The following is a 26,893-nucleotide window of genomic DNA, read 5'->3' on the forward strand; positions in this document are numbered from 1 at the left end:
TTCCCAGTGTTACCCTCAAATGGACTCAGATTCCATTTTTTTTGGAAAATTTTGAAATTTTCTTCAAGATTTCAGTGTGTGCTAACCTCCCCACTCTCCAAGTTCCTGTAGCAGGTATAGAAAAATCAAAAAGAAGACTTGGGATACATTTTGTTCTCAGTTGTGCTTGGTTGGTCTCCCTGATTAGACTCTCAACTCCTGTAGGGCAGAGACCATGACCTACATCTCCCAGGTTTAGGGAGAAAGAAGGTCTTGCTACTATTAAACAAAGAAGGGATGTGTGTGTGTGTGTGTGTGTGTGTGTGTGTGTGTGTGAAGGGATAATGAATATCAGAAGTAAGGTCTTTGGGAGATAAATGAAATGCTTCAATGTTTCAATGTCCTCCTAAACAACAGAAGGACTATAGAAGAGAACTTGGGAAGAGAAAGGCAGAGATTTAGCCAGGGGACCTTCTACTGGGTGGCCACCATCTCTTAATTACCCAGACGAAAGAGGAAGTTACTTGCAATGTGATAGAAGCTCCTACAGTTGACAGGTAAGCCATTGGGATATGGCACTTCTATTTCTGAGGGCCATCTTTTTCTAATGACTCTGTGAAGGGCAACCCTTCACTCCCAAGATGAGTTCCTTCATAAACAATTCACCACTTGCAAGTGTTGGAGAGGACACTGAGCATAGATATGTTTTGCTAAGGGAGGAAGGGATGAGCTCTCTTTCCCCCTTGGGGAAAGCACTTGCCCTTCTCTTTCAGATGTCAGTTTTCACTTCTTATAATCTATATTTGGAGCCCTGTGTCCATTATTCAAATGGGATACATATTTCCTGTCACTGACAGAAATACCATTTAAGCCAATTCTCTTTGTTTCTTGCCAGCCAGGGGTGGAAAGCCTATGGCTCTTGCAACCACAATTTGGAGGAGGACCACAGACAAGTTAAGACCTAATAGCCTAAGGGAACAAGTGGATTCTCTCTCAAACTATCTTAGTTTCTGCGTAATGTAACTTCCAGATGATTCTGTTTCCGATGAGGATCAAGGTCATAACTGATCTACACTACCCAGACTTCCCTAGCAATGCTTACTTGCCTTAACTGTGGTTGTCATATGCTTCTCTGAAGAAATGAGGTACAAAATTGTAACCAACAGACTCAGAAATGCTGGGCTTCTGAAGAATATGGTGGTTGGTTTTGCTTTGCTTTGCTTTTCCTTTTTTCTTACAGTTCTTAATATTACTGGGGGCGTTTTAGTCACTCACAGCCACATTTCTTAGGTATCACACTGTGTAGTCACCATGCCCAAATACCGGGGAGCTTTGGTTTAACACTATTCTTAGGATTCAGTTTGCAAGACCTCATATTGCTGAGACAATGACCTATGCGTGCTCAGATTTGTGTTGCAGAATGCTCTCCCAATCTTGGCCATATGGAAGATTAACTGGCAAAAGGGATGGCGATGTGGTGGCAGAGCGGTTGGAGATGGTGGGGGGCTGATTAGGAGTCTGTTGTAACTTTCCAAGTGAGAGGTAACAGGGCCTGAATTAGAGTGGTGGGAGTTGAAAGGAGACAATGATTATGGAGATATTTTGGAGGTGGATATGACAATATTTGGCACTCAACTGCACGAAGGGGTGTAAGGTAAAGGAGAGTTGAGGGTATCTCTGCCATTATGTCATATAAGGGAACAGGTGGAGGACTGGGTTTGGGACAGATACTGAGAAGTTCGTTTTAGGTATGGTTGACTTATGGTCCAGATTTGTCTGATATCGAAGGAATTCCCAGGACATGGGATTTCCAGTGCTCAAACCTGGAAAGTCCTGGGCAAACTGAGATGAGTTGGTCACACTAAGTTTAGGATCTGTTGTGGGGGGTTGGGGGCAGGATCCTGGTAGCTCAGTCGGTTAAGCATCTAACTCTTGATTTTGGTTCAGGTCATGATCTCAGGGTTGTGAGATCGAGCCCTGTGAGATCGAGCCTCTGCGCTAGGCACGGAGCCTGCTTAAGTTTCTCTCTACCTCTCCCTTTGTTCTTCCCCTGCTTGCTTTCTCTTTCAAAAAAAAAAAGATTAAAAAAAAGATATGTTGGATTGGAGGTGTATGCAGACAGTGTCCGGGAGGTGTTTGGGCATGTAGAAGCGGTGTGTACAAAGGACATCAGAGTCAAGAGGCATAGTTTGGGGGGTTGCCTATGACAAAAGATGGGTGACACTACAGGACTGGGGATAATAACTAAGGGAGAATACACAGCATGAGATTATACCTCTCTCAAATCCCCTGTGCAATTCTAGATCCTTGTGAACATAAATGAATGAATAACATAATTGACTAAGAGTAAGAGGTGAGTGAATAAGACAGCAGGCTGCCCTTTGAGGCACCTGTATGTGTACAGGTTGGCTGTGGAAAGAAATCTGAGGCTGAGCCACAAGAGGGCAAAAGAGAACCAGAAGGGATGATGATGTGAAAAAATGTCAGGGAGGAAGGGAATTTCAAAAGGGTGGAGGTTAGGAAGATTAATATTGAGGACAGGAGATTGGTTCTGGTAATTCATGTATCACTGATCACCTACAAGAGAACAGTTTCTGTGGAGTCCTAGAGTCTGTGGCGTTCTGAAATCAGATTATAAGATGCTGATCAGAGAAAGAGAAGAAAGGAAGTATGAGTAGCATAGATTCGTCTTTCTCCCACCAATGAGGGGAAGAGAAAGAATAGTTTTCTCCTTTAAATACCAGCTCAAGATCCAACTCTTTTTTTATGTATATTTTCTGAGAGAGAGAGAGAGAGAGAGTGGGAGAGAATAGCAAACAGACTCCACTCTGTCAGCACAGAGCCTGACGTGGGGCTGGAACTCACGAGCCATGAGATCATGACCTGAGCCAAAACCAAGAGTTGGACGTTTAACCGACTGAACCACCCAGGCACCCCAAGATCCAGCTCTTCTTAAGTTTTTCGGAATTATTGCCATGCCTGCTGTTCTCCTCCTTCTCAAAGTCCCCACAGCACCAGGGGCTATACCACACTATGTAGGAAAAAATATAACTATGTGTGATATACTTCTTTATTTTCTAGTAGCTTCAGTGTGCGTGTTTAGTCTCGCTCCGAAACTCTGAGCTTCCCTAGGGCAGAGACCATGGCTTAGATCTCCCATAGTGCCCACAAGAAAGGCCTTCAAGAATATTTGCTAGTTGTTAAGTTGGGAAGGGTGGAAAGATTCTCTAGTTCACATCTTCTCAACCTCCACGGTATTTGCATTTTGGGCAGGATAAGTCTTTGTTCTGGGATACTGTCCTGAGCACTGTTAGGGTGTTTAGTTGTATCCCTGACCCTTACCCACTAGTTGCTAGTGGCACTTTCTTATCACCACCCTACAGTTGTGACAACCGAAAATATTTCCAGAGGTTGCCAAATGTCTCCCAGGGAGGGTGTGGGAATTGACTCAGTTGAGATCCACTAATCTAGGTGACCTGAGCCTAGCTTAGTTACCCCCTTGTCCTTCAGCAGGGGCAATCCAAAGCCGTTTCCCATCGAAAAACATTGGTGTCCAGTTCACAGCCTCCAAAGGGGATGTATAACTTTCCCTGGTTACTCACTTTCAGTTCTGAAACCCTTAAACTCATTTCTTTCTCTGCCTCTCCCTGGAGTGAGTTAATGGCTCAGTGCTCGCACTTAAACACAAAGTACTGAAATGATGTCAACACACTTCCCTTATGATCCTGAATATCAAAGCAAAGCCAGAGACATCTAATTACAGTAGTGGTTTGTAATGTTTCTACAACTGTAAGCGAAGCATTTATTAATTTGTTCACAACGTGTAACTAGTAGTTACTAATACTCATTCTTTTCAAAGTGTTTTTCAAATATTTATATTATAACTCTGTCTGTAGCCTCCTCAGAGAATGGTCAGAGGTTGGGGGACTCGGAGAAAGAGAAGATGTATAAAATAAAGGTACAGGAGTTTTCACTGCCTGAGCAGAGTGGAGAACCCAGGAGTCCTGGGCTCTCATTCTTTAGGTTAAACCTGAAGTGTCTTCCTGACATTTTTATGTATCATCCCAGTGGGGCCCATGGTTCCCCAAAGACATTTCATGTGGGTTGAGCTCGACTGGGGGTGAGGATAAGGAAAAAAAATGATATCTTGTCCTGTTCTATCACCATTTTCCAGAACCTCAGAAGGTTCCTTGGTAGTGCCCTATGAATCTTCCTACTGCTGCTTTCTGGGAAAGTGCAATAAACCAGTCAGTACATTTTTATCGAGTACATGATAAATACTCTTAAGACACCAAAAAGTGTTATGAATAAAAGGAGTAAGGTTGAGCAAGGCATAGCTCATTCTTCCTGGTTCTTACTGGAGCATGTTGATTTATTGAACTAAGAATTTTCCATATATTCTTGGATTTTGGCTCCACGACAGCCTTATGGAATAGATATTATCAGTATCTGGCCTCTTTTTTACAGGACAGAAAATATGAGGCTCAGTGATGTTAAATCACATATCAAGGGCATATAGCTACAAAGTTACAGAGCTGCGATCCAAACCCATTCGATCTAACTCCAAAGTCTGTGCTCCTATACACTATGCTAATGTGATTCATTTATCTGGTCCACTTTCTCTCCATTTTGTTTTTCAAATGGGTAAGCGATTCCATTTTATAGAAGGAAGAACTGTGGACCAGAAAGTATAAATGACTTGCCCGGGATGACATGGTGGTGGTGGTGGTGGTGACGGTGGGGGTAGGAGTGGAAGAAGCTAGAAAAACACATTTTGTTTCTTATACTGCATGTGCTTTTTCTCCTTATCACATTATTTCTGGTTTAGAAGACAAGATACCTCTCATTCTAGGAAACAATCAAAGAACTAGAAAGGGAAGCCTGCCATTGATTGTGTGATATTGAATTTCTGAATTCTGTGGCACTGACAAATCAGGTGATGGAGCCATTTTCTTTCCCAATGGATATTGGAGATACTTCTTTCCCATTGGATAATGGATATTGGAGTTAGCCTGCCAGCAGGCTTTGAGGGGAGAGTACATTGCGTCCCTTCAGGATCTTCCAGGAGGATTGAAGACTATACTGAATATATAGAATATAAATAAGAAGGGAGAATATTGAAAGAATATACTATACACTTTGACCAGAGAGCGGGGCTAGAGAATTTAGCTGCCACCAAAGGAGAGGTTCTCTATAACATTACTAAGTTGCTTCTGAGTCACTTTGAGGAGAGAGAGGGAGGAGAAATGCAGAACCAACTGGCATCTCCCAAGACTTAACTGAGTGATGGTTGGGTACCTGGAATAACCTTGGAATTCCCCTTTACGCCCTTATGCAATGAACTCCCTCCCATCATTGGGTCAAGGTGAATAAATTAAAGGGATGGGGCTAGGCTTTTGTTTCCCTGAGACTTAGTTTTATTTTTGTTTGATATAGATAGCATATTTACATGCAAGAATTCACTGTTCTGTTGCAGAATGTGGATTATTAAGCATTATCATTTCTCACAACCCCAGGGATTACTGTAAATCCTCAGAGAATTTTGTTACATTCAACAGTCATAAACCTGGTTATTCTTACCCTTTCTCAGTAATTTACCAGGAAAGAATCTTCACGAAGTGTCCTTTTTTGCTTCTTTTCCCACAAAAGTGGTCATAGCTCAGAGGTTTTATACAATTGTAACCATCTTTTCCTTTCCAGCCATTGTCCATGCCACATGCCTGGAGGTCTGTCACCAAATTTTCACACTTTCTTTCCCATCAAAATCATCTCTTTCCCATCCTCATGAAGTGGGCAGAACTGAATAATAAAGACTGAGCTGGTGATGAGTGGCTTTAGTAAAGGAATCTGAAGATCCTTAAAGCTCTTTCCTTCATTCTCTGAGGTTTCTAAGGCCAGACATCAGTCCTGTAGTGTGGTGACCCTGGAAAGCACTTGGGCTCTGGAGTCCATCAGTTCTGGGCTGGAATCCTATCTCGGCCAGTTACAGCCATGTGATCTTCAGCAACAATCTGTTTCCATCTTTGTAAAGTGAGGATGGTATTCATTTGTTGCTGCTGTTTTTCTGACCACCCGGCCATTTGCCTAGCTCTTTCCCCCCAATTCCTTCAGCTATTCTTTCATTTTGAGCTTTTCCCATCACTTTTGACTCCGCCCTGTGATTTTGTAGGCTACAGATTGTTCTTATCTACACTTCAACTCATTGCTGTGCAGACCTGCCCTTGGTTTTGTTTCTAGAATGAAAACCCCACGAGGGCTAGGGCTGTGGTTATTTGTGCTTACCATCATATTCCCAGAACCCAGCACCATATCAGGCACATAGCAGGTGATCAATCCACTTTTATGGGATTAATGAATGAATAAATGAATGAATGAATTTCCAGATCCCAGTGCCCAGATCAGTCCCTTTGACCTACTGTGGTACGCAGCCTGATATAAGGAGTGGTTATATTCTACAAGATCAGGCCCTGTTCAGGCACTAGCCTGTGAATCTTGCCATGGATAGTACCCACAGATCTCAGCTCATTCAGGGCTGATACTGAGTCATCCTGTACTTGCAGGGTTAATAGGACTGTACAGGCCTCTTTAAGTTGAGAAGGATGGCAAAAATGATTAGCTGAGCCAAAGTGAACAAATGCTCTGAGTTCAGCCTTGTGAAGCTTATTTATACTCCCTTTAGTGCAGTTGTGGTGTGTTTGACATCTTTCTTCTTAACTGCCAATTGCACGTAAGGGCAAAAGCTGTAGGGGTATCTCCTGCACTTGAGTTACTGCAAAAACTGTAGGGGTATCTCCTGCACTTGAGTTACATGCAAAAGCTGCAGGTGTATCTCTTGCACTTGCTGCAAAAGCTGTTGATGTATGTACCTCCCAGACTTGAGGTACGTGCAAAGTTGTTGACGTACCTCCTGGACTTGGTTGCGTGCAAAAGCTGTGGGAATGCCTAGTACCTCCTGTACTGGAGAACCCTTTCTTCTATATCTGTTACAAACTTGTTACAAAATGTAAGTGTCCTAGAAGGAGTTGCAAGACCACCTTGACTAAGCAAAAAGGTTCCGGGTCGTGTGTTACCTAAAAGAGGGTCCCCTGGTTTCTTGGGGGGTTATCAATTCAGGGGTTGCTTCCTGTGTTACAGTATAAATACATCTGGCTGCAGTGAGGCTAGAAGGAGTTTATTTCCTGTTGCAGTTGGATAAGGTAGGATTATGTCCGTTCTTTTTTATGTCCAAGAGTGCAGCCTGAAACTGCAGGATAATTGAGGTAACGGCAGAGGCAAACTAGTGAGGGTGGGGGTGAGAGCTGAAGGGAGGTTTTTTAAAAAACTTTTTTCAACATTTTAATTTATTTCTGAGAGAGACATAGCGTGAGCGGGGGAGGGGCAGAGAGCGAGGGAGACACAGAATCCGAAGCAGGCTGCAGGCTCTAAGCTGTTTGCACAGATCCTGACGTGGGGCTCAAACCCACAAACTGTGAGATCGTGACCTGAGCTGAAGTTGGACGCTTAGCCAACTGAGTCACCCAGGTGCCTCGAGCTGAAGGGAGTTTTTAATTGAAGTTACTTTTAGTAAAGAGGCCTTAGGCATGTACAGTCCTATTAACTGCAATTTAGTCAAGGTCTAACCAATGGTTAATTAAGGCAAAGTCAGGGCTTATCCAGGAGCACAGTCTAGATAAGGCCTAGATGAGGCCTAGTTGGGGCTCAAACCTAATTAAGCCATGGCCTTGGCATAGTTAGGCCTAACCAGGGCGCAGCCAGGTTCAAAGCCTAGTTAAGGCCTAGTCAGCCTGAGGGCTAGTCAGCCCAGATAAGATAAAACTAGAGCCTAAGCCTACTTATGGCCTAGTTGCCCAGTTACAGTCTGGATAACACAGTTAAGGCCCTGCCAGGGCCTAAACATAGTTAAGGTCTAGTCAGAGTCTAGTTAAGGCACAGCCAGGGCTTAAATGTAGTTAATTACTAGTCAGAGTATAGTTAGGTTTAGTCAGAGCATGGTTAAGGCCTATTAGGGTCTTATTAAAGTTTAGCCAAGTCCTAAGCCTAGTTAAAAGCTAGCTAGCTTGGTTAAGGCCTCATCAGAGTGTTGTCAAAGCACAATCAGTGCCCTAGCCTAGTTTAGGTCCAGGCAAACACCAGTTAAGGCCTAGCTAGGACCCAAGCCTAGTTAAGTCCTAGTCCTAGTCTATTTAGGTCCTAGTAAGGGGATAAAAAAAAGTTTAGTTCTAGTCAGAGCTTAGTTAAGACTTAGCTAGGGTCGAAACCTAGTTAAACTATAATCCGAGCTAGTTAAGTTCTAGTCAGGGCTTCAGCCTAGTTGAGTGTTAGAGCCCAGTGAATGCCCAGCCAGGATGTAAGCCTAGTTTAGATTTTGTTAAACTCTAGTTAAAGCCTTGTCAGTGTTTAAGCCTATTTAAGGTCTGTCCAGAGCCCAGATAAAGCCTAACCTTAGTTAAATATTAGTCAGAAACAAGTTAATGTATAGCCAGGGCCTAAGCTTAGTCAAGGCCTACCCAGAGGTCTGTTAAGATATAGGCAGGGCCTAAGCCTAGTTAAAAGCTAACCAACATGGTGTAAGATCTCCTCAGAGTATGAAAAGGACTAGCTGTGGATTAAACCTAGTTTGTGTTTAGTCAGAGACCAGTTAGGGCCAAATTCTATTTAAGTTTCAGTCAGAAACTACTTGAGACAGATCCAGGGCCTAAGGTTATTCAAACCTAGTCAGAACCTAGTAAGGCCTAGTCAGTCTTGTTAAGGTATTCAGAGAACCCAAACCTAGTTAAAAGCTAGCCAGCCCAGTTGAGGCCTAACTAGGGGTAAAGCCTAGTTCAGGCCTAGTCAGAGCCCAGTGAAGGTTTATTCAGAACCGAAGAGTCTAGTAAATGTATAGCAAGAGCCTGAGACTAGTTAAGGGATAGTTTGTCAAGTTAAGGCCTAGTGAGTTTATTTAAGGCCCAGCTAGGGCCAAAGCCCAGTTGAGGCTTCATCAGCTCAGTTAAGGCCTAGTCAGGGCTCATTTGAGGCTTAGGGTTCATTCAGTTCAGGCCCAATCAGAGCCTAAGACTGGTTAAAGATTAGCCAGCCCACATAAACATAGTTTAGGCCTAGCTAGAACCTATTTAAATCCTAGCCAGGGTCAAAGTATAGTCAAGGTGTAGTTGGAGTCTAATTAAGGCCTAGGGAAGCCATAGTCAGAATCTAGTTAAGGGATATCAAGTTCCTAAGCCCAGCTAAGACTTAATCAGCCTAGTCAGAGCCCATTTAGCCTAGCCACGGACCAAGCCTCATTAACATATAGTCAGAGTGTAGTTAGGGCGCAGCCAGGACCTAAGTCTAGAGAAGACATAGATAGCCAGAGTCTCATTTAAGGCATAACAAGGGCCTGAGTCTGTTTAAGGTCTATTTAACCCAGTTAAAGCCCAGAAGGGGCTAAACTTAGCTTTGTCCTAATCAGAGTGTAGTTAAGTCTAAGCCGGGGCCTAGGCCTAGTTAATGCCTAGTTAGAGTTTAGTTATGGGGAAGCCAGGGCCTACGTCTAGTTAAGGCCTAGTCATCCCAGTTAAGGCCTATTTAGGCCTTCACTTTGTTCAAGGCTAGTCAAGACTAGCATAACCAATTTATACCAGTTTGCCCAAGACTTTCCATATTTAGCAAAGTTCTGGGTCCTAGAAAATCCCTTAGCCTCTGGTAAACCAGACTGATTGGTCGCTCTAGTCAGGGTCTTTAAAAACAACTTTTCTTTGCCTTGGAATTTACAAAACATATTTGTAGTGTATAGTTTTAGTTTATAGTTTACAAAACAGATTTTCAACATTATTTCATTTGATTATTAGCGCATCTGTTTGAGATGGTTGTTATCATCATCCCTAATACACAGATGAATAAATTCCAGTTTACAGGGAAGTGCCTTCCTTGATGCTGTCCGGTCAGTGTCAAAGGCAGAGTTGAAATCAAAATTCAAAATGTTTGAATTCAAAAGTCAGGTTGTTCTTTTTTTTAAGCTACAGCAAAGGGGCATCTCCCCATAATTAACAGTTGTCTAAGTTACAAAAGTAATACTTGCTCAACGTGTTATCATCATCCTTATTTTTCAGATCAGGAAAGTGAGTTATCTATTGTGAGCTGAAGTGGCCTGCCCAAGGTAAGAAACCTTTTAAACTTGAACTCAGTTTCTTCTGCCTCCGAATCTCTTTTTTCTTTCCCCTTTAAAAATAACCTCTCTTTTTCCTCCATCCCCTCTCCTTCCTCAGTGTCAAACACTTCAGTAGGTGTCTGTCAGGTGTCAGAGGTGCTTACCTACGTCTATTATCTGAAGTCCCTCAGGCATTTGGTAGGCTGTACTCGCAGTGACACTTCCGGTTTCAGCCTGAGGTTTATTTATTGAACTGATGCTTGTCGTCTCATCAGGGGGGTGTTTGTTGAGTCTGGCAGCAGAGCTGACTTTGGTAGTAGAGTCAAGCCTCAAGTACTTGACCTGCTGTGATCAAAGGATGGAGACACTGAAGGTAAACTTGGTCTGCTCGGTAATTCTTGGGAGGGCGACTTGATGCATCCATGTCGTAATGACATTTTGGGGACTAGGGAAAGAGATCAGGCCTCCCTCTCCGTTACTGTGGATTCAGCTGCCAGAAGGCACTGAGAACTTGGCTTGCCTTTTCCCGGCTGTGCCATTTCTGTTGCCTCCTGTAAGCCTACCAGGGGTGACAGGTGTCTCTGTGAAAAAGCCTGTATGTAAATATAGCTGTATCTTCCACTATGTTATCCTGAGGACAAAATAGTTGCCACCCCCGCAGAATGTAGCAGCTTCTGGATTGGATGCCAATGGTAGCAATGTGCCAAGCATGAAGTATCCTGTTCCCCCCACCTCTGCCAAGGCAACACCAGCTTCCTCTTCAGTGGTACATTTAAAGAGACAGCCTCCATTCTTCTTGTGTGGCAGTGATAGAGGGTGAGAGCTTTCAACGTGGTTGATCGGTGGCTTGGATGGTGGCACTGTGGACGAGGCCACTCGGATGCACTTTTTGTAGAGATGCTTTCTTGGACTGGGATTTCCTGCTTTCTGCTGTTAAGTTGCTTTGGAGAACGATTTGGTTTACTGTCTCGTGCGAGAGGAAGACAGAGCTGGTTAGCAAGAAACAAATGATTTATTCGGCTGAGCAGCTGGTAGATTCAAACGTTGCTTTCTTTCTCGAAGAGAGCGCCATTTGGGAATGGCATTATTTTCTCTGACATTCACATGGTGCTTCCCCACATGAACTCAGGTCTTTAGATGACTTCATGTGTTTGTATCTCCATGAGCTGGTGAAACACATTTAGCTTCAAGGCATTGTGGCATAGGCAGGGCATATCTCTCTCCTAACAAAAGATCTGGAAGGCCTTTCCTTGAGGACTGGGGGCTCTGCAATGTAACGTTGGAGGCTATGGAAAAAGAGCAGAGAACTAGGTTTCTGATTCTATCACATTCTAGCTATGTGACATCGTCTTTACTCTCTGGATGTCAATTTTCCTAAATGGAAAATGGAGGCAATAAACTCTGTGTTGCCCTTGTCTATGCCATATGGTAACCGTGAAGATCAGATGATGAAATAATAATGTGAAAACATAGAAAAAGTATAAAGTCCTATAAAAATGTTAAAGGATTATTAGTCCTGTTATTCACTCAACAACTATTTATTAAGTACCCACTAGGCACCCTTAAACAAAACAGAGATCACTGTCCTGTTGGGGTTTACCTTCTAGAGAGGGGCGCCATTAAAAAAATAATAATCATGATAAATAAGTAAGCTGTACGATATGTATAGAAAGTGATACGTTATAAGAACCGTGAAAAAATAGAACAGAATAAGGAATAAGGAAGACCCAGGCATGCCAGGTGGGGAAGGGGAAGTTAAATTTTTAAAAGGGTGGCATGTGTAGTGCTCACTGAGAAGGTGAGACGTAAGCAAAGGGTTTGAAGGGGGTGAGGAATTTGGTCATTCAGATACCTGAGCTGAGAACATTCCAGGCAGAAGGAACAGCCAGTGCAAAGTGCCTACGGAGGAAGTGGGCTGGGAGAGTTTGGGGAATGGCAAAGTGGCCAGAGGGGCTGGAACAGAGGGAGGAGGAGAGAAGTAGAAATGAAGTTGCAGGTTACATCTGGGAGGGCCACGCAGGCCATTATAAGGATCTGGGCTCTCTTTAGTCTGAAGGAAATGCAGAGCCATTAGAGGAGGAGAGATATGGTGTGACTTGTATTTTAAAGAGATCACTCTGGCTGTCGTGTTGAGAAGAGACTGGAGAGAGGCGCAGGACATCCTCTCAGGAGGCTGTCGAAATAAGCAAGGTGAGAGGTATATGGTGGTGGTTGACAATGACAAGTTATTAGATTTTGAATATATATATTTAATTTTTTTTAATGTGTATTTTTGAGAGACAGAGCACAAGGAGGGGAGGGGCAGAGGGAGGGAGACACAGAGTCCGAAGCAGGCTCCGGGCTCCCAGCTGTCAGCACAGAACCCGACGCGGCCCAGCACAACCCACGAAGCGTGAGATCATGACCTGAGCCAAAGTCAGACCCTTAACCGACAGAGCCACCCAGGCACCCCTAGATTTTATTTAAAATAAAATTATTTAAAATAAAATATTTTGAAGGTAGGGCCAAAAGGATGTTGGCTGTGGACTGTGGGGGAAAAAATGGAGTCAAAGATAAACTCAAGATTTTTTAGCCTGAGTAGTAAGAAGGATAGACTTGCCATCTACTGAGCTGGAGAAGGCTATAGGTAGAGTAGGTTTTGGAGGGAAGACCAAGGATCCAGTTTTGGGGATACTGAGTTTTAGATACCACATGTGAAGGCAACTAGATATACAAGGATGAAATTCTGGAGAAGAGTCTGAAGTAGCTAAATAAACTTGGGAGTCATCTGCATATAGGCGTTATTTACAGCCTGTGGGAGATCATCAAGGAAGTAGCTATCAGTGGAGAAGAGGACGACTTGGGGAGTGATCAGCCATGTCAAGTGTGGAAGCCACTGGGGACCTGGACAAGGATACTTAAGTGGAGTAGCCATTATACTTAATGAAAAGTGTGTGTTTTAGAACAGAAATATTTAACCTGGTAATATCGAGCAAGCGTGCCTTGAGATTCCCGTCTCTAGCTAATATTAAAAAGGGAATTCCGCGAGTGATCCTGAAAGGACAACTTCATCCAGCCTTTTGCTTTCACTTGAGCAGCAGGCTGGTCTCATATTGGGAGGGCTCTTGCCAGACCAAAGAGCTGTGGCCCTGATGTGCTTTCCTGAGTGCCAAGCATATAGATAATGGGATGAACTATTCACCCATGTTTAAAATGCTAACCTTTGGCCCCTTCGGGAACCTCGAGTGGTGGAGGTTTGAAATCTTCAGAGGCAAAGGAAATAAGAAATTCATGCCCGAGGGCAAAGCATTTTTCTTTATAGGATATTAACAAGCATCTTCTCTGCCTCCCTTCCTCCAATTTATTCTGATTATATCTGTCTCAGAGGTCAAAAATGGAGAAGTGTTATTTTTTTATTTCCATGGATCAGTATATGGTCTTTGGGTGATTTTACTGTTCCTTTAGGTTTTTGGCATCTTTCCTTTTCACTAGAGCGTTCTAACTGTAGGTGCACCCTGGGAACAATTGTATGTGAGGATGAGGACAATGAAATGGTTCCCCTCAAGGGGACTTGTGTCCTCTGAGCCACTTGGTCAGCCACCCACCACGGCCATCTTGTGTTCTTGTTGCCTTCTTAACACTGCTTCTTATTCTGCTGGTGATTGGGAGCTCCTCCCAGAGCATTACTAGGTAGACCCCAGTGTAAGGGACAGCACAGAGGGTCGAGAGAGCAAAGAATCAGATTCTTACTCTTGCTCTGCTACTAACCAGCTGGGTAATCCCGGCAACTCACTTATCATCTTTGGGTCTTTCACTTCCTCAGTCGTAAGAAAAGGAATAATCCTTATTGCACAGGATGTTATCAGGATTAAGTAAGTTAATGTATGTGAAGGTACTGGGGATGTAATTAGCAGTAGAAGGAAACCATGAAACACTGGAATGAACTGCCAAGGGAGGTTATGGATTCTTATCTTGAGATCCTTAAAAACAGAAACACTCTTCCTTTGATGGATAAGCAGTAAGCACATTTGCAGGCAGCAGGAAGAACTATATGACCTCTGATCTTTTTTCCAGGTGGAAAAAGAAATGAATCGGGTCTCTTCTGGCAAGCTGGCATTTGCCACAGAAACAGAGAGGAGGCCCTGACTGGTGCTTAGTTTTGCTTGTGTCAAACTTCTGAGAAGTATTCTTGGAACTCAGGGCTAAATCCAAGCTAGTATGGTAGAGGATAAAAAGTATACAAATATATTCATATATATGATATGATATATATATATATATATCATGCCCCCTTTCTCACCCAAATGATTCACATGAGAAGATCTGGAAGTCTGGGCTGGTTCAGGTGAAGCCATGCCAGACACGGGGTAATAGCCGTCATTATCTTGCCTTAGACTTTGCCAATCACTTTCCAAGTGTTTCCAAGGAATCGCTAGTTAATGTTTTGAAAGATTCATTGCCATAAGGTCAAGTGGAGGGACTTCTCCACACAGCTGGCAAATACACTGGAGGAATAATAGCCAGTGAGCAGTCTGATGTGTAGCCAGCTTTTACCAGCCAGAGCTAGAAGCCAGAGTAAGCACGTGCTTCAAAGGCAAGAAGGAGTTAGGCGAGGAAGATCCACTAATCCTCAAGGATTCCCTACCTGATTGGTCTCAGGTCTCCTGAAAGGGTTAGGTGGGAGCAAGAGTTACAAGACAGTCCTGTTTTCTCATATCTTTACCCAAGTTCAAAGTCATGTCAGTTCTATCTATGAGATAAATCTGGTACTTCCTTCCAGTTTTTATTTTTATTATTATTTTTTTATTTTAGAAAGAAAAAGAGAGAGTGCATAAGTGGAGGAGAGGGGCAGAGAGAGTGGGTGAGAGAGAATCCCAAGCAGATTTCACAGTCGGCATAGAGCCGGACATGAGTCTCGATCCCACGACCCTGGGATCGTGACCTGAGCGGAAATCAAGAGTCAGATGCTCAACTGACTGAGCCACCCGGGTGCCCTCCTTCTAGTTTTTGTAATACCTGCAGCTATCTCCCCTCCTACCTTCCAGGGGTCACTAGACAGTACTCAGGATGCACCACACACTGTTTCCTGGATCCTGGAATTTCTCCAGAACAATTACATTAGCTAGCATTTATTGAGAGCTTACTATATACCAGGCACCATTCTAAACTCATTGCATATATGAACTCCTCTTTCTCACAACTGTTATTACCTTCATTTTGAGGAAACTAAGGCAGAGGAGTTGAGCAGCCTTCCAGTTAGTAAGTAGAAAAGTTGAGATTCAAACATAGACCTGTTTGACACAGATCCTACCCTTACAACCACTGGCATCATATTACTGTCTCTCCCAAAGAAAATACACAAGTAAACAAACAAAAACAATTTGCCTTTTTCCTTCTCACAAATCTGGGGAAAGATGTGGAAATAGAATCCCTTTTCCTGTTACTCCCAAATTTTGTTTTTGTTTTCCTTACTTTAGACCCTGTCCTCTGCACTGATAATATTTGAAAGCCAAGAATCTTTTTAGAAGTATTACAGCTCCTTTCAGGCTCTCTGGGGGGCCTGGGGGCTTCTCACAACAGCCAAGATTCAGGGACAAGCCTCTGCAGGGTCCCACCAAGTCAAGATGGGGGGGGCCTGTTTTCACGTTTGAATAGTGTTTTGAGGAAGCTATTTGTCTGTCTAGGAAAATAACGAAGAGATAAGTTTCAAAAGTGGTTGTTTTTCTCCGGTGACTAAGTCGTCTTTCTGAAGGGTAAGCAAGAATTTGTGATTCTCTCTGCAGCAGTGAGCAAATTTGGAGGAGGAGGAAAGAAATTCAGTAGACTTCAGTTTAAATTGACCATAAGGACATTTCCTACTCCCTCCTTTTTCCAGTTTCTGTTTTGAATTTTTCATATATTTTCAAGAAGGGACCATGTTTAGCTCCTCAGCTGCACAATCCTTTCCTTTCTCTCTTGATAAATTAAAGATGGTTCATGGGGATTTTAAATGTCAGATCCTATAACAGGCAAATGCCTTATTGCACACAGTTTTTTTTTTTAAAGGCAAAGGTTTGTTGCTTTTTAAAAAAGGAGTTTAAAGGGTAAATACTGTCGCGCTGTTCATTGTCGCCCCCAGAAAGCACCAGCTATGTCAAAATTATAAAATTTGACTTTTGGGGACAAGGACCTCTTGATGTTTCCTCAGGAGTGTGGAGGAAAGCAATGAGAAGTAATGTCTGAGGGGGTGCTTTTTTTTTTAAATCTATATTGAATGCATGTATCCAAATAGTGCTGCAGCACCAGAGAAGAAAACATTATGAAAAAATTTACTGTTCAGGGGCCCCTGGGTGGCTCAGTCAGTTAAGCATCAGACTTCGCCTCAGGTCATGATCTCACAGTTTGTGGGTTTGAGCCCCGCATCAGGCTCTGTGCTGACAGCTTGGAGCCTGGAGCCTGCTTTGGATTCTGTGTCTCCCCACTCTCTGCCCCTCCCCCGCCTGTGCTCTGTCTTTCTCTCTCAAAAATAAATAAACATTAAAAAAATTTAAAATAATAAAAGTTTACTGTTCGTAGATAGGAACCTGGCACCTACACTCACCAAAGGCACATTTTAATCTCTCCCACATAGCTGCCTCTGTTCCCCTTGGCTATGAACTAATTTACCTTGCCTGATGCAGAGAAGCTTATCAACTATAAACATAGACCCAGAGGACTTGGATTCCTTTGCTCCTTTTCCATCCTGCTGTTAGACACTTATTGCCAGTTTGCTAGTTATGAGCATCACAAAATAGCAGGGTAGGACTATCAGCTAAAAGAAAAATGATGGCTGTTGATTCGTTAGGCTGACAAAAATGTCATAAGAGTGAGATGAATAAAAACCTGTGGGGTTAAAGACCCTAGCTATCAGATGGCTAGCATGGCCTCTGCCCTTAGCTGTCTTTCTGTAAGATGTGGGTTATGTCATCTTGTGTCAATTTATAACTCCATCTCGCTATAAAGCTCTCTTGGTTTACTAAGCACTGACATGAGGACCCTTCTCTGTACCTTCGGACTTCACTCCATTTTCATTGGCTGTGATGACTGGCTTGCTAAACCCTGGCGAGACCCTCATCACTGTCTTGCTGTCCTTACTGGTGTTATAGGAAAGAGACCTGAAATTAAAAGTAAAACAATTTTTTGAGATATAACATACATATGGTGAAGTACACAAATTTTAAGGGTGCAGCTGATTTTTTTTTTAAAATACTTATTTAAGTAATCTCTCCACCCAACGTGGGGCTTGAACTTATGACCCTGAGATCAAGAGTCTCATGCTCCTCTGACTGAGCCAGCCAGGCGCCCCCAGCTGAATGTTTTTTTTAAACATATATAATCAGGGGCGCTTGGGTGGTTCAGTTGGTTAAACATCCGACTTCAGCTCAGGTCATGATCTCACGGGTTTGTGAGTTCAAGCCCCACATTGGGCTCTGTGTTGACAGCTCAGAGCCTGGAGTCTGCTTTGGATTCTGTGTCTCCCTCTCTCTGCCCCTCCTCATGCTCTCTCTCTCTCAAAAATAAACACTAAAAAAAATTAAACATATATAATCATATCATGACACAGAACCTTTCCAGAACCTTAGAAAGCATTTTCATATTCCTTGCTAGTCAGTATCCTCCCACCCAAAGGTAACTACTTCGTTTACTTCCATTCCATAGATTTGTTTGCCTGTTTTAAAATTTCATGTAAATGGACTTATACAGTATGCACTTTTATACATCTGGTGCCTTTCCACATTCTTGTCCGTGCATTTTTGTGGGCATTTGTACACTTTTCTTTTGGCTGTATACTTAGGAATAGAATTGCAAGGTCATGCAATAGAGGTATGTTTGGTTTTAGTAGTTTTTTTTTTCATTTTTTTTCATGTTTATTTTTGGAAGACAGACAGAGTGTGAGCAGGGGAAGGACAGAGAGAGGGGGAGACACAGAATCTGAAGCAGCCTCCAGGCTCCGAGCTGTCAGCACAGAGCCTGATGAGGGGCTCGAACCCACGAGCCGAGAGATCATGACCTCTGAGCGGAACTCAGACGACTGAGCCACCCAGGTGCCCCGGTTTTAGTAGTTTTCTAAAGTAGTTGTACCAGTTAATACTTTTACCAACAATGTATGAGGGTTCCAACGCATGTTCTTCTCAATGCTTGGTATTGTTAAGTTTTTTTTTTCAAAGCTAAATATTCTGGTAGGCTTCTGTGTGTCCTATTGTGGTTTTAATTTGCATTTTTCTGATGAGCAGTAATGAAAACCTACTCACATGCTTGTGGGTCATTCAGATGTTCTCTTCTCTCAGGTGCCATTTAATTCTTATAACATTAAAACACGGATTCTCTTTAAAACACGGATTCTCTTTTTTTCTTACTGATTTGAAAGAGTATAAAAATATAGGTATATACTGGAAACGAGCCTTTCATTATGTGTACTTATTGTGAATATTTTTTCCCGGTCTGTGATTGGCCTTTTCACCCTCTTAAGGTGTCTTGTAATAAGTGGAAGTGCTTCATTTTTATGAAATCCAATTTATCAGTCTTCTTTCCTAGTTCATGTTTTCTTGTGTCAGATAAGAAATCTTTGCTTACCACGGTCATGAAGATATTTGCTTACAGTTTGATCTTGAAGATTTATTGTTTTATCGTTCATATTTAGGTCTAGGATCCATTTACAATTATTTTCAATTTTGGTATGTGATGTGAGGTAAGGGTCATGCTTCTGTTGATTTTTTTGTCCCTGTGCTAGTACCAAGCTGTTAAAATTATGTAGCTGTGAAACTAGCTTTGATATCTGATAGTATATGTCTTCCAACTTTGTTCTTCTTCAAGATGTTTTGGCTCTACTAAGCCCTTTGTATACCCTTGTATGTTTTATTTTATTTTATTTATTTTATTTTTTCTATTCTAATTTTATTTTATTTTAGAGAGGGAGAGAGCGGGCAGGGAAGGGGGGCAGAGAGAGAGAGAGAATCGTAAGCAGGCTCCATGCTCAGGGTGGAACCTGACGCGGGGCTCAATCCCACGATCCTGGGATCATGACCTGAGCTGAAATCAAGAGTCAGATGCTCAACCGACTGAGCCACCCAGGCGCCCCTCCTCGAATATTTTAGAATCTCTTTATCCAGAGTGCTCTTTGGGGACGGTTTTGAGCTTCTTGACTCATTAGCCACCCCACGCCCTCACAGTTTCAAAATCTAGGCAACATTTTGAAGGAGGCACTGGTAGTGTGCTTTGTGGCAGTCCCCTTCCCTCGAGTGAGAATTTGTCTCTGAAGTACCATGAGACTGTGGGAAATTCCACCCAGCTTTTCCCTGCTCAGAAAGGAGCCTAATTCAGCTGACTTCCAGATGAAGAAAACTAGCCCTGCATTTCAGGCTTCTCTAATTTCCAATCCATTACACTAACCTCAAATGTTATGCAGAATTTTCCTTTTCCACTGTCGAGTCCCTCTGCCTTGTGGACAAAACTCATCTTCAACTTGTGCCCAGAATTAGCAGACGTCTCAGTGAAGCAAAAAACTCTCGAATACCAGGTCATTTAGGAAGGGTTCTGTGCTCTTTGAAATTTTAGTTCATCTTGTTCTTGTTTCCACAGATCAGGGATATCTTTACTTGTTGATTTTGCAGTTTCTTTTTGTTTTGTTTTCTTTCTTAGTTCGGACAGGACCATTCGCATCCCACGTGAACGTCCAGAGAACATTCCATAGAACCTTGACTTTCTCATCCATCTCGGCTCTATCACAGGTGAGTAGTTCATGAGTGTTTGGGCCAGTTCAGTAGGTCAGTGGAAGGGCAGATTAAATGGGACTCAACCTTTTTTTCACAGATGATGAGGATCCCTGAGGGCACTGCTCAGGATGTCTCCATCCCTCTGCCTTAGGACTCACAGTCAACTTGGATTTCAGCCAGTTTCCAGGGATGGCAAATGAGATTAACATTCTCAATTCTATCCCTGTTTAGAATTCTCAATTCTATCCCTGCTTAGAATGAGATGTCAGGTCTGGCCCGAGTGAGGCAAATTTTGCTCCTGCTCCCCTAGATGCAACCTCTATTCTGTTTTTTTTTTCATCATAGATCATTTTGCATTCTCTAGGATGGCATATGAATGGAATCATACAGCGTGCATTCTTTCATGTCTGATTTCTTTCATTAAGTATAATGTTTTTGATATGCATTCATGCTGTGGTCCCTATCAGTATTGGCTTTCTTTTTCTTGCTGATTGGTATTACATTGTACGAATATACCACATTTTGTTCATCCGTTCTCTTTTTGATTGACAGCTGTTTTTTTGTGCTATTATGCACTATTATGCATAAAGCTGCTATAACCATTCTTCTGAAAGTCTTTTTGTGAATTTCATTTCGCTGGGGTAAATACCTTGGAGTGGAATTGCTGGGATCAAGTGTGTGCTTGCTTAGTTTTATAAGAAACTGCAAGACATTTTCAAAGAGGTTGTACCCTTTTACACTCCCGCCGGCAATGTGTGAGAATTCTGGTTACTTTACATCTTTGGTCAACATCAGGTGTTGTCAGTCGTTAATGTTAGCCAGTTTAGAGTATTATTGTGAAGTTAACTCGTGTATCTTTGATGACTAATGATGTTGAATATGCCTTCATGTGCTTATTAGCTATTTATTTTTCTTCCTTTGTGAAATGTTTGTCCATATCTTCCCAGTTTTTAATTGGTTTATATCTTTTTATTATTGAGTTGTAGGGGCACTGTTTTTTTTTTATTGAGGTATAACTGACATACAACATTAGATTAATTTCAGCTGCACAAGAGAATGATTTGATCTTTGTATATATTGTAAAATATTCACCACAATAAATGTCATTAACATCTGGTTACCGTACATAGTTACAAAACACTTTTTTTTGTTATGATAATTTTTGAGACCTACTCTCTTACTAACTTTCAAATATGCAGTCCAATATTATTCACTTTAGTCCTCATGTTGTACATTATATCCCCATGACTTATTTATTTTACAACTGAAAGTTGGTACCTTTTGGCTCCATTCACCCATTTCCCCCACAGCCCATCCCCCAGTAGGGGCTCTTTATATATTCTGGTTATAAGTTCTTTGTCAGATATCTGCTTTGTGACTATTTTCTCAGACGGTGGACTGCTGCTCATCTTGTTTCTGGTGTGTTTTGATGAATCGGTTTATCTTTGTTACCCCTTGCTACCCCGGCTGCAACTTAATAATATTTACTGAATGAAAGAGCTAGTAGTAGTTGTCCCTCCCTCCAACCTATCGGTACAATAATGCAAAAATGCACCGTATGCTTGAGAAAGGGATGGTCAGGGGAGTTTTTTAGGCTTGAGGGTCAGAAATCTGAGGAGATTATCTTTAAACTGAGACCAGAATGACAGGAAGCCATCCATTTTTTTTTCCTGGGGAAAAGGGATCCCAGGTAGAGGGAATAGCTAATAAAAAGGCCTTTAAGGAACCTTCATAACACTGTTGGTGGAAATATAAATTGGTGCAACCACTGTGGAAAACATATGGAGGTTCTTCAAAAAATTAAATAAGAACTACCCTATGAGAACAGTGATTCCACTTCTGGGTATTTATCCGAAGAAAAGAAAAACACGAATCGGAAGAGATTCGTTCAATGCAGCATTATATAATAGCTAAGACCTGGAAGCATCATACATGTCTATCAATGGATGAATGGATAAAGAAGATGTGGTATATATACACGATAGAATACTACTCAGCCATAAAAAGAAAGAGGCCTTGCCATTTGCAACAACAGGGAAGGACCTTGAGGGTATTATGCTCAGTGAAATAAGTCAGGCAGAGAAAGACAAATCCTATATGATTTCACTTATATATGTGAAATCTAAAAAACAAAACAAATGAATAAACAAAACAAAGCAAAAGTCATAAATACAGAGAACAGATCAGTGGTTACCAGAGCAGAAGGGGGTTGGGGGTTGGGTGAAAAGGGTGAAGGGCGTTAACTGTATGCTGATGGGTAGTAACTAGATTTATTGTGGGGATCGCTTTGTAATATATGCAAATATCGAATTATTATGTTGTACACCTGAAACGAATTTCATGTTATATGCCAATTTGACCTCAATAAAACACAAATAAAAATAAAAAACGAAATACATAAGAGTTATATAAAAAAAAGGGCCCTTAATGTAAGTTGAGGCTAGGCACAAACTATCCAAAATACCCCTTTAAGCAAACTAAGGTGTCAGAAGTTGGTTGCTTTAAAAATTACCACAACTATACTCTTCCTCTTTCTTAGTACTACAGTACTTAGTAGTTTCTCAACATCCTCCTTGCCTTCCCTAAACCCCCAGGTCCTAGGTTTCAAGATGCTCTGAAGACAGGAATTGTGGATTAGTTAACGCGATGGTCAACAGGGTTAAGGCTAGGTCAGGAATTTTTTCCCTCTTAAAGGTGACCAAGTGATAGAAGAAATAAATCAAGGTTTGCGTATGTAATAAGTAGCTACATTTATCTTTATAAAACAGCAAAATATGAAGTGTGCTACCTCTCTGCATTTTACATTTAGATTGTAGAACGTAAAAGTTTGTCAAATCAATATCAATTCATTAAGTGGAATACAATCTATTTTGGCAGTTTTGCCCAGTTTCGGGAGAGATGGAAGAAAAGATGATGGGAAGGGATAGTGGAAGATGGAGATACAGAGAGAGTCAAGTAGAATGAAACACAGAGGTGAATAAATGGAGGTATATTGAGCAAGAGGAGAAATAAAAAGAGTTCTAGTGGGAGGTAGAGAAGCTGAGAAACAAAATGGGTAAAAGAGAAGCCAGAAGTCAAATAAGTTTTGTGCGAGTGTATTTGTCTTGTGCCCTTGGGCTAAAGGTGTCATAATAGGTTATTGCTTCCTTTGAAAAATGTGATGGTACTCCCTAGTAATATTTAGCACACACCTTTCTTTTGTGTTTCCCTTCCGAAGAGCTGATATATGCTCTACAGTAATGCCAAATTCCTTGCATGATTTCTTTCCATTATTTCCTTCCACCAAACTGCTTTTTCTCTAATCAAAAAGCAGAGATTCTTTAAGTTAATAAAATAACCTCTAATATCCATTCTCCCAAATTTCAGAGGGGAAGTTACCTCCAACCATAATTGTGCCTTCTGGTCATCATGGCTGTGATCCTTACTGGGGCAAACTTTATGTGTACTGTCAGGATTTTTGGACAAAGAAAAATGTGTGGTTCTGAAAAAACTTATGCTAAATGGAGATAGTATATAAGTGAGTGGGTCAAAGCAGGTCCCGTGGAGACCAGCAAGCTCCATGTGAAAATCACAGATCCTCTGGCCAGTGGTTTATTGTACTCTGATAAAGGTCTAAGGAGTACAGTTAGCTGGAGGTAATGCCTGTGGTTTTTGGGCCCCGCTCTGGTCAGAATTGTTAGAAAAGGGTATTGATAGATTTGGCAATATCCTAAAGGAGTGAGACAGATAGCTGCTCCCTAATACTTTCTACTAGGAAACGCTTGACTGAGGCTGGAGAAATAAAACCAGTCCAATTTGTAGGACTGGTGGCTAGAAATTCAATGTGTATATATACCAACAAAAATAATTGGTCAAAGGTATATAGCTAAACTGGTCAGCCATGGACTGGAGATGTATGCCATAATAAATGGAAAATTACAGACTGGACTATTGCAGGCAAAACAATCTGGTGAACGGAGATATGAAAATAAATCAACAAAAGAAATTTAGCAATTTATGTAGGATATATACCAACTCATCAGAATGGAAAGACAGAATATTAAAAGAGGAGATAATCTGACCCCCCAAACTAATGTAGACTCTACAGTCTCGGGGACTCCAAGTCCTAACTCAGCTCCTTTGTCAGTTCAATTTAAGGTTGCAAAATGAGCGCGTGAAGCCTCAGGACTTATGGACATGAATGTCCTAGATGAGGAAGAGTGGGGAGAAAAGTATGAATCAAACAAACGAATTAGCAATACGACGAGACATGTCAAATTATGAAAAACTTGCATCTGCAAAAAACTCATTTTTAAGAGGTCATGTTAAACCAGACACATACGTGAAGTAGATTATACTGGACCAATCTTTAGATTTTTTTGAAACAACGAATATTGCCTCATACAAGTATAAACTGAGGAAGAGGTTTTGCAGAGCACGCCAGACATGCAGATGAGAATCGTATGTCCACGGCTTTAGACAAAATTGAAGGAACTAGCTGCTAGATGTGAAATATTGGCAGTAATAGGAAATGACCAAGGAACTAACGTTATAACAGAAGTTGTCCAAAATTTGACAAAAGACAACGGCTGTGGGACTTTCATTTCACAAATTCCCCAGGCTGGAGGGGCAGCTGGAAACCTTAATGAATGGGATGCTAAAAACACAGAAAGAATTAGCAGCACCAGATACAAGTGGCAATGGGGTAAAGTGCTAATAAAGACAGAATTAATTGAAAGACTCTGAGTGAATATAACTTCCTCTATAGAGATGTTCGTGAAAGACGGACAAGTAACCTATACTCTCTTTGCCCTCAATTCCTCTATGAAGAGAGAATGAGAAGTATAAAGGAAAGAGAGTGGAGTAGTAGATCCTCATAAGGCCAACAAAAAGGAGGATCAGTAACTAGGGATGCTCTTTTAACTTCATCCTATAGCCAGAAACTGTGGGATAGATAAAGCCTAAGGATACTAATCTTTATGTTTCTCTTTTCTATTATTAGATCTGCTTTGTTTTCCAACCATAGTACCATTGCCAGTCCCACAGGATCCATTGTCACCAAGAGCTACAGCTTTTAATAATATTTATCTACTGAGGAGGTCATTGAGGTATGGAGTCCGTATCAATCCCTGTGCTGATTGATGGGCTTGTTGATTGTATTGCCCAGCTAATAAGGATCGCTGAAGAGCTTTTACAGCTGATTGCACGAGAGCAAATGCCTTGTGCAGAGCAAAATGGTGCAGCACAAGTGATGGGAGAAGCTGCGTCTTCTCCTCAAGAAGAAGATACGCTGCCAGAGCTCGCTGAGCTCTCAGATTTAGAATCAATACTTACACCAAGAGATGATGAAGACCTAATCCTTGACATAGATCAAGCAATGTTAGACATAGAAGACTTATATGAAGATGTTCTCTCTGGCCTAAATGATGACTTAAGAAGTGGATAAGACCACATGCCCCCACCGGCACGTGAGAACAGATAGTTTTTCTGTTTTAAAGATATTCTGATTTTTCTGAGTGTTAGCAATGAGTTTTCTCCTAGTTCCGTACATTTTCATTATTAATACCTTATAGAACAAGTAATATTAGATTTACTGCCAGTAGAAGCTGGTCTCTTTTCCTCTTTATATTCCTTTTAAAAGCTCTGACTTGAGCCTTATGATTCCTTCCCTGCTTGCACTTGTTCACCTGTTAGAATTCCTAAGAACAGAAGCAAACAATAGCATAACAAGAAATTTCTCACTTAACAATGGAGTGAAGACCTCATGGATAGATCACATTTTGGAACCCAATTTCACTGTGCTATGAATGGAAACCAAAAAAGGAATAGCCCCCATGATGGTATTATAGTGAATACATCACACAGACAGAACAACATTGGGACACTTTTACTGGAAAAGATATAACTACTTACTAGGCCTTGAGGAGAGGATGTGTCAACTAAAGGGTGCAATTTTGAAAAAGCTGATAAACTGTAGAAAAGTTTTCGGATAACTTTTGTCAGGGAGAAACCTTTGAAAAAGCTGAGGCCAAGAGGTTCCGATGCACGACTGTTCCCTCAAATGCACACTACGATGAGTCTTCCATATGGTTTCCCAAATGGAAAGGGCAAATTATACCAGATAACAAAGAGAGTAGTACTATCACCGGAAGGCCTAAACAAAGCCCTACAAGGGCTGTTCACCAATGGAGAGTCAAATGCTTTATGGCATAGGCTCAGAGATGATGGTCCACAAATGGAAGGGGATAAAGTATATCTTCTTTAGTATAGTTAGATTTATAAAGAATAGTTGATAGGCTTATTATAGTTAACCTGCTGCACCCTTGACACAGAAATCTTAACTATTACGATATGGGAGCAATAATTAACTTAAATAAAATATGGACTGGTATTTAGCCACAATAATTCTAGAAATATCAGAAGGGTAAAATGGAGTAGTTGGAGGACTGCCCCCCCATATCAAAACAGAAAGAGACCCAATAAATTTATGGGGAATTCATTGGTCATACTAATTCCCATGCCATTCAGTAGTCTCATTTCCATTTGGAAAAACAGCTACCCTTCATACAAGCGCATGGACACTGTGGTCCTCCTTCCTAGGGAATGGCCTTTGCATCTCTTAACACGGCCAACAACTCGGCAAAGACATAAAAGTGTCGCTAGGACAAATTGACATATGCAAATTGTGAAGAAATGACATATAGAAGCTCATCCATGTGGATGGAAACCAGACTATACCAATTCATATAGAGTAGTAAAGCATATTATTGTCAAAAAGATTAAAATACAGATGCTGCATCTAATCCTAAGCGAGGTCTACATACATAGACAATTAGCTGCTTTTAAAGGCAAATGGAGGGTGGAAATTATAGACTACACAGCCAGGTCTTGTTTGGATGAGCAGTAGCAGGAGGGACATAAATCAGTTTGCCACAGAATTTCAGGATAAGTACATGTAACAAATTGAAGAAAAAGACTGCTGTATCAAAAAAAAAAAAAAAAAGCTACCAAAGACCCTTTTGAAAATCAGAAGAACTTACGGAGCTACTCAAACATGTTAGCATGAGAAAGTTCCACAGAAGACTGCTATGTTGAAAGA

The 26,893-nt window shown here is 41.6% G+C and overlaps 2 protein-coding genes across 2 annotated transcripts in view; one reads left to right on the forward strand and one right to left on the reverse strand.

Moving 5' to 3' along the window:
- Nucleotides 1–26,893, reverse strand: part of TRPC5 (transient receptor potential cation channel subfamily C member 5) — a 132,994-nt gene that overhangs the window by 68,726 nt on the left and 37,375 nt on the right. The gene's annotated exons all lie outside the window — the stretch shown is intronic.
- TRPC5OS (TRPC5 opposite strand) lies at nt 406–26,820 on the forward strand. The gene is made up of 4 exons (XM_049644202.1): nt 406–536; nt 10,068–10,114; nt 19,742–19,830; nt 24,797–26,820. Exon 4 carries the CDS (start codon nt 24,905–24,907, stop codon nt 25,238–25,240), a length of 336 nt encoding a protein of 111 aa, XP_049500159.1. The 5' UTR covers nt 406–536; nt 10,068–10,114; nt 19,742–19,830; nt 24,797–24,904; the 3' UTR covers nt 25,241–26,820.

The sequence above is a fragment of the Panthera uncia genome, chromosome X (assembly GCF_023721935.1).
Source record: "Panthera uncia isolate 11264 chromosome X, Puncia_PCG_1.0, whole genome shotgun sequence".
Taxonomy (NCBI): domain Eukaryota; kingdom Metazoa; phylum Chordata; class Mammalia; order Carnivora; family Felidae; genus Panthera; species Panthera uncia.

What these genes read in the sequence shown, in the direction of transcription:
- TRPC5OS (XM_049644202.1), top strand. Translation starts at nt 24,905, where the DNA reads ATGGAGTCCGTATCAATCCCTGTGCTGATTGATGGGCTTGTTGATTGT.